Genomic DNA, 16,955 nt, shown 5'->3' on the forward strand with positions numbered 1-16,955 from the left:
AAAATTGTGATGCCCTTTGAAGCTAATTTGTGAATTTTGTTAATATAAATACAATTACCCAAAAGAACCCAATGACATTTTGCTTGGCTTGGCAACTATGCCTACTGCTCAGGATACACTGAAACTCGTATTTACGATGGGTGAAAATAATTATGGCAAAAGCAGCTAGAGTGCACTCTAGTAAATTAATTCTAACGTCAACATTCCCTGCATATTACTTCTTTGATGGGATATATAATGGTTCCTTTCAATTACTTATTAATTTAAGGAACAGAGCATGCTAAACATATCCATAGCACCACAACCCAATAGGTACTGAAGTGGCTTCCATCTCATTGAATAGGTCACCATGGCTGCAAACACCCACTCATGTCAAATCAATAGGGGCTCAAGAGCCAGGGATTGGCTGGTAGATCAACAACAAACTTCTCTACTGGTCACCCAAAGGGGGTCCTGTCTCGGGCCACTAAGCAGTCGCGTAACCCTCTAACTCTAAGATAGACAGATTACTTGCCTTTCTACTAACACCAGTAAGGAGAAGGAATTTGTGAATTCTGCAACCACGAACACCCTCTTGATCCCCCCAAACAGTCTGAAAGAAGCAACAGCATGGCACACTTGGTGCTGGACAGGACAGTTTTGTTTTTACCATCACAATCAGGGTCAACACCAATTGCACAGAGCAAATACGCACATTGTTCAACAAAATGAGAAATGTCCAAACATGTTGGTGTGGGATGAACAACAGTTTGGGTGGGGGGATGCAGAGGGTTTAACCCAGGAATGTACTGTACACAACCCCTTAATCCAGATATGTAAGAAGATTGCATTCTAGTGTGTGTGTGTGTGTGTGTGTGTGTGTGTGTGTGTGTGTGTGTGTGTATGTGTGTGCGTGTAGGGGCGGTCTGTCCGGGCTTGGGCTGACCTGTAAGCCCCTCTGTCCCACAGTTGCTGGATGAAGCTTACCCAGTGAAGCCCACAACACTTTTAAGATGATTTTTGTGGTTTAATCCATAACAATGTTTAGTAGCAGTTTTTATGCCACAAAAAACAGACACACACATTATTGCATCAGACATATGCACAGGCTTATTCACTGATACACCCAAACACCAGCCTCTCATACTGAAAGTAATACAGAGGGAAGTCAAATTTACCTTACTCAGACAATTGACATTTGTCATCAATAGGGTTGCAACTAAGAAGCAGCCAATCTGCACACTGATGGTATCGTTAGCTTATGCAGGTCATACAGAGGCATTAGTATTAAACTATCAGTTTCATAACCAGTTAAAACGTCCTTGTAGTACCTTAATTATGTGTGAACCCACACACAAATAATACTTCCCACCTGGGTCTCACGTACTAAATTAATCTAAATGGTCACCATGGGAATGACCTCAGTGACCACCAAAATAGTCAGACTACACTTGACATGAATGCACTTATTGCAAGGAAATTAAGGTGTAAACAAGTGTAATTTGGTAGGCCTGTCTGAGCAGATGGTTAGCAGTACTGGGGTCAAATGAGCTCAGCTATCTGGTGACCCTTCACTGTCGTAACATTAGCAGAATGGATTTAGGCTATGTAACCTCCATCAGTAGTAAACAGTCACTGTCACTCACTGCTCCCCCACAGAAACAAAACAGAGAGATAGTGCCGGAATAATGAAGCAGGCTTAGACAATGAGACCATATCAATGCTATTAAGTAATTGTGTTGTATTAGTAAGCATAACCTCTTAAAACACTTTCTTACATTTTCATGTAGATCAAATCATGAGTGCCTTTCTGCAAGCAGGTTACATCCAAGATTAATCAGAGACCAGCCATGTGCCTAAAAGACACAATTTAAAGGATATCCTCATTAATACATCCCTGTGACATTGACACAATTCAATCTGTGTCAACTAGGGGTGTCACAAATTCTATTTTAAAACAAACATCGATGAAAATGAGCCTTCAATGTCGACAATCGAAATCAAATGCTGTATCGACGATCCCCTGCCCTGCAAAGGAGGACACAGCTAGCCTACTGTTAGACAGTTATCCTATGTGCAGGAAGACAAACAAGTGACTGGTATTAAGGAAATTAATTCCGACTACATCTGTTTCAGAGATCCTTTATAACAGGGTTAATCAAAGTCCAGACTACAAGTCATTTTTATTGATCAACAAATTGTTAGTGACGTTAATAAACAGTATAGCTCGAGATCATTCACAGCGACAAAGGATATGTGGACCAACAGTTCCTTGTGTATTCAAGGGCACTTGAATGACAGTTGCCAGGGCATAAAACATTTTTTAAAATGAAAACTGAATCGAATCGTGACCTTAAAATTGAAAGTCAAATGGAATTATGGGTTCGGAGAATCAAGACACCACTAATATCAACACAGTAGAGTCACCAATGAAGTCTGAATGATTTATTTTTTATAATTTGGTCCAATTTCTGAATTCATGGTTTGATGAATTGGTTTGTTTAAGACTTCAAAAGAATTGGAGAAGGGAACTAAAGCATTATGTCAACAGAAAGAGGTGCACAAGGTTGGAAGGACAGCTTTGGCACGTGCACGCGCGCACACACACAGTTTGTTTTGCTTCTATTCAGCTAGATAGTGCTGACCTGACCAAGGTCCACAACAAATCAGAGAAAAAACAGTTACCATGCTTTGAAAGGGATGGGGGACACAGAAATATGAACCTAAGATACTGGATTATGGAAGGTTTTGGGGCATTACTGTTAAAGTAGATAGATAGATAGATTGAAGTAGATATTGACGATTCTGTGCGTTTTTGACTCAAACTTTGCAATCCCTCTCTGACGGCATAATCAACAAGCAGTCAATCAACTACACAAGAGGGGATCAAACTAGCCAATGGTGTTGTGGAGCCAACAGAGCATGAAGGGAACACTGAGACATCCGTTACCGCTGGCATATCCATTTCATTAATGGACAGTGGGAGTGCCTCTCTGCCAATCAAATACAAGGGCACTGAAAGGCTGCTGGCCTTGGAAGTCTCTTCTGTGAACACTGATCAGCCTCCTAGTGCCTCTGCTTTATCTGGGAGCTATTTCTGACCAGCTTTGAGGAAATGCACAGAGACATGTACTGTATCCCCCCAAAAGGCAGAGCTCTGTTGGCAAACTCTCTGCTGTGCCCAAAGCCCATCTGAGTGCAATTATAGGATGTGTGTTAATGCTGTGTTAAAATTGGATTTGCTGTTTGAAATTACTGTTTGGGTACAGAGCCACAAAGCTGGCAGAAGGATCCAGACTGATCCACAGTGGTGTAGTGTGCACCCTCTCTGTATCCCCTTTGTTTGTCACTGTAGTATCTCTGTTCAGTGACAGCTGCTAGTGGAAAGTTCTGAGGACAAAAACACAGAGTTTCTAGAAAGTCAATTCAGTGGTCAAAATCACGAGGCAGCAGCACGTCCTCAGCTACGAGTGTACAAATGACCTACAAAACCAGAACTGACTATTAAACACAACAATGCACCTGTAAGTTGAACAAACTCCACTAAAAGAAGATTGATAAACTAAGCAGCACCAAGTCATCTACAGAAAACAGAGGTTAAACACACAGTAACTCATCTACACGTTTCCACAAGCCTGTACACTCCAAGCAGACAACCAGAGCTGCTGCTTGATGGTGACAGTCCAATTCTAATCTCCTTTTCGCAGTAAATGACCTCTGGCAAGACAGAAACGAGCTGAACCATTTCAGCGCTGATCGATTCACAGCTCATCCTTTGTCTCTTTGGCAGCCACACCAAGTAATTAGCAATAGCAGTGGCATATGACAGAGACAATACGTGCCCCTTGATACTCAATGACGCCCACGCTCCGATGCTTCCACCGGTCCTCGCACATGCCAGTAGCAGCTGTACCTCTCCTGAGGGAAGCAGTGGGAGCAGAGAAATACTGGATAGTGCACAAATATTGTCTTTGATCTGCAGTTATGTGCCGTATTGTTGCACAAAAATCACTGAGAGATACAAGCTGTTATCCAAAGAGACAGAATGCAACAAGTCAAACAGCAGCCAAAGCTTATGAATGGAGGCGAGTGTTGAACAGGAAGGTGAAAGAATAGAAAAGATACACGTCTGTTACACAACAGATCAGAGTTTTCCTCATGCTGACCTCAGTAACAGTCGGATTTATTCCATGATTATTCATTGAAAACCAGTTACACAGGATTCCCTCTTATGTGATATGTAACATCCCAAATCACATTACTCATATTCAGTTCTGTGTTTTAGATAGAAAAGATGTGAAACTAAACAACAGTTCTTGGATGGACAACATGATAAGCATTTTAACAGGAGTTTTCATCTTTAGTATCATGAATATCAGTCAGTCTCCATGCAGGCAAAACACCAGTGTGGGCGAGAAACAAGGTGAGGGAAATAAACACAAAGACGAGCACTGTGGGGAGGGACGGCGCTCTACTTTAGCACTTTGCTGACTCTGATCCCCCAAGGTGGAATCGGAGGTAATAGGAGAAATCCGGAAACAGGGCACACCACACAGAAAGCACCACATAGCACAGCAGGGGCCAAAAATGCTTTTATACCCAGAAAGCGATATCTAAATGGCTTCACCATCATCGTGCCAGAAGCCAGATGCATATAACACAGACAGCTTTGGAAGAGATACTTAGGAAAACAGTTCCCCAGACCGTGATCGCTGTCCTCAGAGGGCTGAATGTAAGCATAGCTCGACCTGTCCGCTCATCCAAAGCAAGAGGCCGCTGGGGGGAAAATGACTAGCAGCTGTTTAAAAGGCTCTGGACACAGCCAGCATCAGTTATGCAACTCTGCACTGAGAGCCCAGTGCCCGGAACATCATCACTTGTATGCAAACACAGACCTCTGTGGATAACACAGCAGAGTGCGGTCAAGTTACTTGCTAAATAAATCCCACACAAAAACACCCACACGTGCCCAACACCATATCAAACCCATAACAGCACACAAAACAGTTGGTGCCGTCAGTCTGAATGTTTTAAGTCGAAATGTAACAGGTAGAAGGGGCATAGAAAGAAATCACACTGGAAGCCAAAAATGTCCCAGAGAGCCAAACAGATCCGGGGAGGTTTCTGGCTGAGAGAAAGAGAGGGAAGGAGAGGGAACAGGTAAATAAATCACTGCTTTCAAAAGCAGGCCAGCTAGCTTACCTTCTCTGGGTACATGCTGTCCCAGTCCACTGAGCTATTGTGGTGAGCCAGGCCCAGAGAGAGGGACAGTGAGCGACAGGAGAGGGACTTAATAAACCGCGGCGAGCAGTTGAATGAGGAGAAGAAAAGGGAAAGAGCAGGACTGAGCAAATTAAATAGGTGATGTATCCTCGTCATCCGCTCCACGAATAAATGCCATGCTGCATCACAGGTTGACAGGCAGAGCAGCTTTATAGACACTAGAGTGGAAAGAACTACAACCAACTGCGTAGACAGAGAGAGGAAGCCTTGAATCTCCACTCTGTCAACTGTGTTCGTCAGTGACAAGAGCACTCCTGTAGTTTAGTCCATCGTAAACCAGCTCGCCAACAATCAAATTCTTTAAGTTTACATTTATAACTTCACTTTGGTAGAGCCATAAAGAAGTCAGGTGAAGTTCCCATGAAGTCAAATTGATGTTTAATGTTACATCACATATGTTACATATTTTATATCTCACCTATACGCCAGTATCAGGTCCAAGAATGGCAAAGAAGTTGTTTTGTAGGTATTTTAATGGCATTTTAGAGTTTGTTACTTCTTGGAAAACGATAAAAAATATTGATGACTCATTCTGTACTCGGGAGCATATACTAATTTGCATCCAGTAAAAATAAAAATAAATGTAATCATTTTTGCCATGAATGTGTAAAATTGACGTGTTTCTGGTGGCCTCATGGATTACTGTATAGAAGCAGAGCTTTATAACTTTCACTGATTTGGGTGAAACTGGATCATATTTATGGAGGAAGTATTTTTGCTGTCATTTGGCTGCTCTGCCTCAACTCAGGATAGATAGCTGTTGTTGCCAAAGTAACTGCTAACTAGTGCTAACCAGCAGCCTCCCAACGAACACCTCAAGACCTGGGCCATAAGCAGCCTCCAAAAACAACAAGAGGGATGATATAATGAGTTTTCTGATGGACTTATTCCACTAGCTTTGTTGCTAAAGTGATCACTAACTGTTAGCGGTCCTATATGCTGACTCACCCCCATGGTGCTAGGAGCCAAACCTGGCATGAAAACCACCTCAGTACGGTATCCCCCTTTGTCAAACCAACCTCCATCACAAGGAGCTGAGCTTCTCATTATATAAATCTATCTTGTCACATAAAACTCGATGGTACCATTCCCTCAGTGGTCAGCACTGTTTGTAATTGGTTATAGGAGCAAATGTTGCTTGTCAATATGTGAAAGCACAGCATACATTCATCTAAAAGGTTCCATGTGGAGGTTTTGACCTCCAATAGAATAGAGCATACATAGAGCTGTTTATCTATTAATGGGACCCTGTTGTTTTTGTCTTGTGAACATGCACATCCACTGATCAAGAGGTGCGTAATGCACGAAAAAGCACTCGGTAGGTTTGTTTGAGGTCAAGGATAATCTAAATGAATTTTGGAAAGCAGCACTGAATGTGAAGATAACTTTTGTTTGTTTACAAGAAAAAACCCACAGTGTCCCTTTAATCTCCACAAGCTGGTCCACAACAGTTCCACTGATTCTGTTCCATAATCTTCTGTATAAATGCTGGTGTGACAAGGACCCTCAACAGAAATATCTGTCAGATATTAGCCTTCTATCTAAACACAATCATCTACAACTAACAATGTGTGTCATTAGTTTTATTTCAGATGAATCACATTAATTACCACAGTTTGAAGTGGGAGTTAGAATAAAGACTTGAAAGAGCACTGACAATGTGCTGTCTGATGCAGTATTAAGTACCTGCTACCCCAGCTTCAACAGCATCATTGGCATGACAGTATAAAATAATGATCTTTTTCAAAAATGGGTTCCCACTGTGTGCCAAGAATAAAATACAGAGGTAAGCACTGAATATTTTATTACATTTTGTTGGCATCACTGGCTGCTTCCATCCAAAATTGCTGGTCTGAGAAATCTATGCCTTAAACAATGCCCTAAACAATGACATTAATGGAATGTAAGTAAACCACTGCATCCTTCTCACCTTTAGCCCACACTTCATGGAAAGAATTAAAAAAGGTTAAATCCTGAGCTGTACACAACACAACTCTTGTGGTCATCTTGAAGGCTCAGCCCCGGGGGGCTTGAGGATTTAATCCTCTTGTTATATCACAGAGGCCTGTGTCAGGATGGATGTGGGGAATAAAAAAGGTGGTCACAGGTTGGAGTGCAGTACAGAAGCTCTGGGTTTCCTCCCTGTTGTCCTACCCTTCACTGAGACCACATCTGACAACAATGCTCATGGTAAGAATGATGGCAGAGGCTGGTGAACAGAGGGGAACACGAGGCTAAAAGTAGAAGAGGAAGCAACAGAGACAGAGTGAGTGAGAAAAGTAGAAGAGAAACTAGAATGTCCAGACAGAGGAAAGAGAAGAGAAATAGAAAAATGCAGGCAGGCGGATAAGCAGACAGACACACGGAGAGCTGCAGACTCTCACATGAACACAGCGGATGCACTATTTTCTCAAGTTTAATATGAGATTACGAAAAAGGTCCAGTGCTTCACTTTTGAGGGAAAAGAAGACCTTCATTGACTTAGCTTGCCTGTTGCCTCACTGTATGTGAGTGTGTGCGTGTAGGCACTGAGACAGGAATGTCAAGTATGCACTGGAAAACAAGCAGGGGCCTCCTTTTCAGCCCGTCCAGGAGCAAGACTCTCGGCAGAGCTCCAGATTACAGGGCACAACAGGCAGGAGATGGTTACACTTTACAGCACTGCTTGCACTTACATTTGGTGGTATATAGGAGATCATTATGCATTGACAGCATGCACTTTCTTGTACTTACTTCAAAAGATTTCAGCTTATTTGCAAATTGGCTGTAAAGAGTACTCTGCAGCAAATTTTAGACACCGCAGGCAAAGAATCCACTTAGCACAACGTGTAATTAGCAGGTTATGTGGCGTTGGGAGGTATAGATCTTTTCTGTACAGTAAACTGAAGAGCTTCCCAGGACCCTCAAGTGTGAGAGACAGAACCTCTAATCAGCCACCACACTGTCTTTTATATGAACAATACACACATTCTGCTTCACGTGGGAGAAAACTCACGTCACTGGACAATAATGATCCAATTCAGTGCACCAAAACAGCAGCAGTAAACTGATCAAACCTTTCTAGGAGTGAAAACATTTTTAAAGTTCACTTAGGTGTCCTGCTCACCCACACATAGCAGTCTATTTCAAAGCACCGCTAAGCCCCTGACACACATTGTGAGCCCTTTGCTCTGTTGCACAAGTCAGCAAACATAGAAGTTAGTAGAACCAAGCACAGAATGCATGTGTGCATGTTGAAAGACACAACAGTGCACGATGAACCATCCACCTACATTTAAGAACATCCCAATGGATGCTCAAGACATTCATGACATCAAGTTTTAATAGTCTCCTCCATCTTTAATGGTGGCCTTGTAATGTTGGTCTTTCAAGTCATTCATCTCACTGCAGCAGCCATTCAGAGGTTTACGTCTCACAGGCTTCAACTCATCTCCAGATTCACCCAAACATGAAAGCATATCTGTCTGGCCTCCTGTCCCCAGGTCTCTGCCATCCCATGAGGACCCTTTCAGTGTACTTTGTCCCTGTCTCGCTACACTCACAAACCTCGCCCTCCCTCGTCCTACTCCTTCAGGCATCGCCAGCTAGCAAGGAGACCACACAGCAGGCTGATGGCAGACAGACTCTGGCCTCAACTCAGATGTTTCCTTTAGTTTTTAAACCCTCTGAGAATCTATCCGGATACAATTACCAGCCTGTTATGTCACTGACTATAGTCATCCTTAAAGTGGATTCTCGAGGAGATTTCTGTGAAACAAGACCTGTCATACTAGACGAGTGACTGATCCGGCTTGTAACCTCAGGGAATTACTGATTTTATTATTAAACATGAAGCGCTGCATGGTACAGACTACAAGGAGTTCTTAACAGCTAAATGTGTTGGAACTATGAACGACACAGTGGGTCTATCAGTGGTTGGTATCTTGTTCGGAGTGTGATTGTGTGGAACGGTATAAAAGTGGGGGCGTGGGGGCCTCTCAAGGTCTTTCTAATCAGACAGTGAGTGAGCGCAGGGCAGCCCGCTGGCTCCACAGTGCAAAGCCACAGACACAAACACATCCAGGGCCACCGCATCCTCCCCTCAGTGACACATCTCAGAGAAGGAAAACAACAATCTGGCCTCTCACACAATCCCACTGAGCAGCCATTATTCGCTCACTGTGCTTTGGAAATAGAAGGAGTTTCCCATCAAAAAGGACCAGTCCCATTCTTAAGAAGACATGAGTTAAAGTAGTCCAAAATAATCCAACTCAAAATAACTTACGAGACTCTGTGTGGTCATGTTTTCCTGCTGAATTTTAAAATAGGCAAAATGGCAGTGTCTTAAAAACTGAAATGCTGTAAAGAAACCCAATATGTTTATGTGAAAAACAGGCGTTTAAATCCTACGGTCTGCCACATTCTTTAAAGAAAACAAACACTCCATCCCACTGCCAGGTTCCTGAGAAGTGAGGAAAAGAGGTTTATTTTGCCAATCCCTTAAGAGCATAGGAGCTGTGCTATTAGAGGAGAGGGGAGCACTTGGTAACTAAATAGGATTCAGGAGGAGGCTGGCTGTGTCACCACAAACCCCACCAGCCCCTCGTGGTGGTGAGGAGGCGGGGAGTGGACTATCGCGGTCTGCTGCTGCCACAGCACCAGAGATAAGCAAATTACATATGGAAAGCATGGAGGGACATAGAGGCGTTAATCGTCACCCCGAGATCAAATCTAATCAATTAGGGGTGGCCAGCTGGCACTCGAGGGGAGGCATGTCAGCAACAAATCCATCTTACAGATCCATTCATCCACCAGCTCCCTCTCTCCTTTACAGGGTGGATGTGTAAGGGAGAAGAACCTACAGTTTGCTTGTGGAGGGGAGACTGAAGGTGAACTTTTTTGGTGGTTGAATAACAGAAAAATGGAGAGTAAGCAAAAGAGCAACAAGACAGCATCTTTATTTTATCTAAAGGCCAATTTTTACATATCAAGTTTGGTTCACTTGTCTCAAGGAGTTCTCCTCTTAAAAACAGTTGTATAATGTAATTGTGTGATGTATAAGGTGAGGTACACTGATGAAGATGATGCTCCCTGCAGAGCCACCTCTTTCTATTGTCTGATTACATCATCAAGGTTATTTCAACCTGGGTGTTGAGACTACAATCTTAGCAAAGTAAAAGCAAAATAAGTAAGGTTAGTAAAGAAGGGCTGAACAATTAATCAAAACATCATCTCTATTATGTAAAATGTGTCTTAACATACTAGGGCTGGGCAATATGGCCTTAAAATAATGCCCTGATATTTTTGGGATAAATTGTGATACATGTTACATCTCAATCATTTTGAAATCTCCTCAAAAGCACTTCAAATTGCTAGATGACAAAATCAAATATTCTGATATTTTTGCCAAATACATTGATATCCATACTGTGACAATATTAGTAGGGATGACTATTGGTACCATTTTTTAAACTAGAAATCATCAGAATTGTGAATATAATCACCAAATGGGTATGGGTATCAGAACAAGTAGATCAGTCTGGTAACAACATTTATGTCACAATACAACAATATCAAAAATCTAAGATCATATATAGTCTCACATCATGACTGACAATAAAATGCTGATATGTTGCCCAGCCCTATATCCAACATGATCATCATCTGTCACATGGAAACATTAGATTTGCGCACAGCTGAAGAAACAAAAAGAGTGCATCCTAACCCACACCACCATAGTTCCTGCACTGTGTTGATCAAACTGGGCTCAATTACGGGAAGTGCAGCTGGGGTTTTATACTGGCTGAGAATGACTTCAGTCAACTTCACATTCAACTCTTGTCAAGAGTTGAGAGTATTGTAGTGGCGAGCTGAAAAGAGCTGTGCATCATGCAACTGTGTGGTTTTGCTCTGTCTTCCTTTTCCATCACTGTTTCTCCACATTTCCCTCCAGGTTTCCACTTACTTAGCAAAAATTGTTTCACTGTAATGTGACAGATGTTCACGAGTTTATATTTCAATTGCAAACTGCCTACTAAGAGCACATTATATCTTGTTCAAATGACAACTAATTTTAGGGGATCCTTATCGATGTGTCGATACAGCTGTGTTCAAAAGACATTCTTCACTCAAATATTGGTATCAACTTTAAAAATCTGCCATCATTCAGGCTCTGGTGAGCACTAATAACTCTGAAATCAATTTGTACAAGACAGTCACAAAACAATCCTTGCTCTCTCTCTCTCTCTTGCAGGCCGAGTTTGTTTGCAGCTGAGGAATGACAGGAAGCAGTGGAAGTAGGGGAGTTAAAAGAATTGCGCTTTTCGCAGGGTCATTCACTTGCCTGGCAACAGGCCGAACAGGACAAACTAACACAACACCACAAAAGGCACAAAGAGTGAGGGAGTGGGTTCCACCTGCCCCGGCCACCACAGACAGCGCTGAATCCTGTCTGCTGTCTGTTTCTTATCCGCCCCTTCAGCACAACTGTTGGCTGACAAAAAACACTCCAAAGAGCTGCCCATGCAAATGTAAATGCCTGAGAGTGAAATGTGTGTTTATTTTCGCCCGTGTGATTTGACAAGCGTGAAATTAATTCAAAAAGGTTGGTGTAGGCAGGCAGCAACACGGAAAACAACCCTTTTCTCGCCCTGATAGGGGCTTTTGAGGTATGTCAATTCCGACCCACAAACCATTTAGCTGTCCTCCGTGTGGGGCTCTGAAGTTGTAAAGTGTTTGCTGTGCTTCCATTCTCACTTGCCTTTCCTTGACATGGCCCATCACACATGGCAGTCACACCCACACACGCTTTCGCTCACACAGTGGTCCCCACGGCAGGGCGACTGGGGGCAACAGACTGATCCTCCGCAGATATGACCTAGTTTCTATTCAAGCCTGTCTCTCTTTGTTCACTCATGGTGGAGGAGGCTGCTGCAGCCTGTGGAACAAAGAACACAAGCAGCACTTGGAGCCTTCAAACAAGCTGACCCTGCCTAGATACAGCCACCCCAAAATGGCTCCTTCTTTTTCTGCTTTGATCTACCTCAGCTGCAGACGGGGGAGGATAAGCCCCAGTTCCTGCAGTCTTCCACCCATTCTCCTGGCTCAGAAGGATGAGACAAATATCATGGAGGTGGGAGGAGGCCTGAGTTATCAATCTTGGGACTGCAGGGATGGGGGGAGGGAAAGAATTTATTTAATTTATTTGTCTGGGGCACCAGGAAGTTTGGATCCATACACAGGGCTTACTTTACACCGATACCAAACCCCTTGCAGAGATTATCTGCCTCACAGGCATTAGTTTTGGGTGTGATAATACCTTTACACACATTTCTGTTGCACAAACAAGTTTAAAAGCATAAGCGACAGCAGTGCTACAAAACTACACCACCAAGCAGTTGTGTGTGGCTTTTCTTTGTATCAAATGTACCTGAAGACTCTCAATTACAGAACCCTTCATTAACAGTGGAGCTGTGAACAGACCATTTAGTATTTAATGACTCGACTGAAACAGCCCCCTCCCCAAAAAATGCACATCTGCACAAGCCAAGCAAATTACGCTTCAAGGCCAACAGTAGAGGAATTTAATAAGCACCAGCAACTGCTGCCGTTTTCGTCAAATCTGGCAAATGAGGCACAACATTTTTTGAGGTCAAGCGTTTTAGATCTGATGAATAAATGCAGCTCTGCAAGAGACAGCCAGTGAATAACATGCAATCTGTTATATCAATATCGCAGAATCTGATGGGAGCAAGGGCGGTTATCTGCAGCCATCCCCAGAGAACAAAATCAGCACAGGGTGGGAAATAAACCAGGGAGTATAGAAGAAAGGGAACAGAAGGCACAACCGAGGTTACAGTGAAGGACAAAACCAGTGGTGCCTTTGAGAGTCAGTCCTCAAAATGTCCTGTTTAGACGGCAGCAAAAACAGAAGAAGGAGCCTCCTTGCATTGTGTGCAGTGCCCTTACAAACTCTGGAATTGTGTTTGCATTGCTTATTCACTTAAAAACAACCCAAGAAAGGATAAAAGCAAAACTCAAAAATGCATCCAAATTTTTTCAAAGATTAAAGAAGCAACTTACCTGCATGTGTTCTGTTGAGCTGCTGCTCAGCTCGTCCCCAGACTCGGAGTCATTGAGGAGCTTGTTCAGCCCCTCTGCTGGCATGTCACTTGGTGGGGAGGTCTTGTCACTATCTAGACTTTTGTTGAGGCTGTTCCCCACTTTGAGCGGAGGTGAATCTGCCCGTGTCCTTGGCAACGTGGAATTGTTGGTGTGGTGATGGTTGTTGTTGTTGTGAAGAAGTACCAGTTCGGCTACCACCTTGCAGTGATGGGGACTTCCCAAATTCTGATTAGCATCCTTGGGCAGAGCTGGTGGTGTGACACGATCAGAGGATGGCGACGGGGTGGAAGAGGGCGACGGACGCCCAAAGCTGGACATCTCCGGGTGGGATCTGTTGAGGTTTTCATTGGATGCACGGCAGATATCCAGAACGGTGGGCTTGGCCCTCACTGCGGGCTTCTGGGGAGGCATGAGCGCCCGACGCACCTCCTTTACATACTGCGCTGGCACGTAAAAGGCCTTTGTGCCCTCCTCCTTCTTCACCTGCCACCAGTCCTCATTGGTCTTCTTCACCAACATGTACCACTCTCCCTGGCGGATCGTCACCATCTTGTCTTTGGCCTTGTACTCATAGTCGTACTCCACCTCGATGTAGACATGGCCCGGGGCGATGGGCAGCCCCTCTCTGTCAGCCATGACTGCCGGAACACGCACTTGAACTCTGACCTCAGCTGCTCAGCGACCCAGGCCTAGAGGGCTCCTCATCTCTGACCAGAGAAACTGCTGCGCTGCAGGAGATAAGAAACACAGGGAGGGTTTTTTTTTCTTTCAGTTAAATGTCACAAGCAAATTTTTGAGGCACAAGCCCTTTAGAAGGCAACAGAGAATCACCAAACCACGTAAACATACTCGCATTTCTTGTACAAACCACCAACCCTGTCAACCCCAACACTATTACTCGCCTGATTACCACAAACCACAAAGTACTACCACAAACCACAAAGTAGTACACACTCACAGTATGACATGAGCTACTTCCAGACAGGCATACTTTATTGGTCAGTCAAGTAAAGAACACCACATGAAAACTCCTCCCTCTGATCATCAAAAACCACAACAGACAGTCAACACTGATTGTTCTGGTAAGTGATATCACTGCTAAGGATATCCAGCCTGGTAACCTGATCACCCTCTGTGGAGCTGAAGGTGATGACAACATGACCCCACACGCTGATCCTGCATGCGATTCAGTGACTACAATGACTCCCTGGAGCTCACATTCCCTCAGAGACTGCATCCAAAAATAAAGTGCGTGTCTTTTTAAAGATTCTGCAGTTTGGCATCATTACGCATTAATGCAGTTACAGGACACAAGTCAGAAACCTTTAAAGAGCTGAGGGCGAGCTTCTCGATTTATCATACACAGCATGTGAGTAAGAGGACAGCTGGGCCCTCACCACTCCTGCAGGGTTTGTTTTGGGACGAGGCCTGTCATTGATCCGTCTGTCAGAGAGTCTCCCTTCGTCTGTAAACCTAAATAAATACCTGGGCGCTCCCTCTGCCGCCGAGCCGCAGCTCCCCGCATATCAAATTCTTCCTCCCTGAAATAGTATCCGCTGTGGACCGACATCCTGGAAGTGCAGGCGGCAAAAGCAGGTGCTTTTAGTGAGGCGTGAGAACACGCTGCTGAATCTATAAGAGGGCCGTGCTTATGTAAAGGAATATGAACACACATTCTGAAGCTCAGACTGACAGCTACACACCCAGAATAGATTTATGCTGAGAGCCGTCTGGGCCAGAGTGCAAGCCCATGAGAGATGAGCAACATATTCATAACAGGCTTAAATTGTTTCTCTTTTATCGGTTTCAACTCTGTAACACACACACACACACACACACAATGCTACGCGATCATCAGGCTGTGGCTCTTAGTGCATGTGCCTGACAGCAGCCCAGTCCGGGCCTGTCCCAGTACAAGCTGCAGCCATGATGTCAACGCACATGCCCAAGCCTTAATGAATGACTGCCTCTCAAGGAACAGTCACGGTCTGTTTTAATTGGTGTGAGCATTGCAATGAGTGTCACAAATCCTCATGTAACCCCACACAGACACAATCTACAGTTCACACCATCCCCAGAGGTGCCGGAGATGGAGTCAGGAGTCTGACAGAGCTTCAAGTCACGCACATGATAACAGCACTATCAACAATGCTCAATGACAGACAACGTCCTAACCTTCTTACAGTGCTGCTGCACTGTGTTTCTGCTGAGAGATTTGGCCCTAGTCCCTCCAGGAAGTTAGGACATTGTGATTACAAACATTAAAGCAAATTCAATTAATTCCAGTGAATTCTAAACAACCTGGCAATTTTATCAAATCACTACAGCCAGGGCTTCACAATATATATATATATATATACATACATCTTCCATTGACCCATTCAAGTTATCTGGTGAAAATTCTTGTATTTTTGCCATATAACATTTTATATAGCAGAAAACCAAATATCACAATGGAATTTTTTTCCCCAATATCGTGCAGCCCTTACCACAACTTACACGTAAATTTGACCAATCATCGTTGTTTTTCATAAAGTTTCACAAATTATAGTCGTTACCTTTGCAAAACATTGAGCCATGCATGTACGTCACCAAAATAACGTCCTTGTTTCCAGTTGTGAAGATAAAGTCATGTAACACAAACATCTTGCTTTATTAGGGCTAACTGTTTTGCAGCATGTTGTGGTGGAAAATAGGAATCGACCAATATTGTTTTTCAGGGTCAATACAGATACAGAATATTAGTAATGAAGGAGACCAATAACCAATATTTGGAACAGTTATACATTTGCAGTACAACTGAAAATCATGGTGTCAAAATTGAGAATTACCAGTGATGGAATGTAACTAAGTACCATCAATGTACTGTACTTAAGTACTATGTTGAGGTACTTTACGTGAATTTTTCCATTTCATGTTCAGCTACTTATACTTCCATTTGGCTACATTTATCTGATAACTTTAGTTGCTAGTTACTTTGCAGATTCAGATTATTTAATGTTGATAGGCTATTACTTGTGATGGGTAACCAATTAGATAGTGTAGTAGACAGGACATTGAGTGAGACCATTGGGGGTTACTACAGACAGAAAGAGAGAGGATAATGCACCAGAACCAAAGTAACACATTTTAAATCAATTTATTTAATTGACAATGGGACACAGAGAACACCACTAAAGACAATCAGAATACAAAACATCAGCCTCAATAATCGGTCAGGCCAATAATCGGTCTATCCATAGTGGAAAACACATGAAATGCATCGATTGACTTACACTGGCTGAAACATGAAGACTGCAGACAATACACATCACATTGACAGAGGCTGTTGCATCCAGATCTATCTCAAGTGCTTTAAGAATCAAGGTGAGGTTGAATAAATAATATGAATGGTTAGTGGTGATGTTTGTGTAGTATTATCACAAAGTAGTAGCACTGTGATTGCCTTGTTTGTGTGACAAACTGAAGAAAATAGTTCAGAGATAAACAGTCTCAAATAGATGGATAAAAAATGTAGAGCTCTTTTTTATAATTTCCACATGCTCCTGCAATTTCATTGCAAAAAAAACACCAAAAAACTCTGCAACATG

At 43.2% G+C, this 16,955-nt stretch overlaps 1 protein-coding gene across 5 annotated transcripts in view; it reads right to left on the reverse strand.

Moving 5' to 3' along the window:
* arhgap12b (Rho GTPase activating protein 12b) overlaps nucleotides 1-16,955 on the reverse strand; it is a 70,212-nt gene that overhangs the window by 50,594 nt on the left and 2,663 nt on the right. For 4 of the 5 annotated variants that reach the window (XM_073487836.1, XM_073487837.1, XM_073487835.1 and 1 more), the window contains exon 2: nucleotides 13,324-14,093. In XM_073487836.1, coding sequence (XP_073343937.1) covers nucleotides 13,324-14,001 — 678 coding nt within the window. In that variant the 5' untranslated portion in view covers nucleotides 14,002-14,093. The remainder of the gene's footprint in view (nucleotides 1-13,323; nucleotides 14,094-16,955) is intronic. The other variant, XM_073487834.1, reaches the window with a different exon arrangement.

Source organism: Pagrus major, chromosome 19 (genome assembly GCF_040436345.1).
Source record: "Pagrus major chromosome 19, Pma_NU_1.0".
Taxonomy (NCBI): domain Eukaryota; kingdom Metazoa; phylum Chordata; class Actinopteri; order Spariformes; family Sparidae; genus Pagrus; species Pagrus major.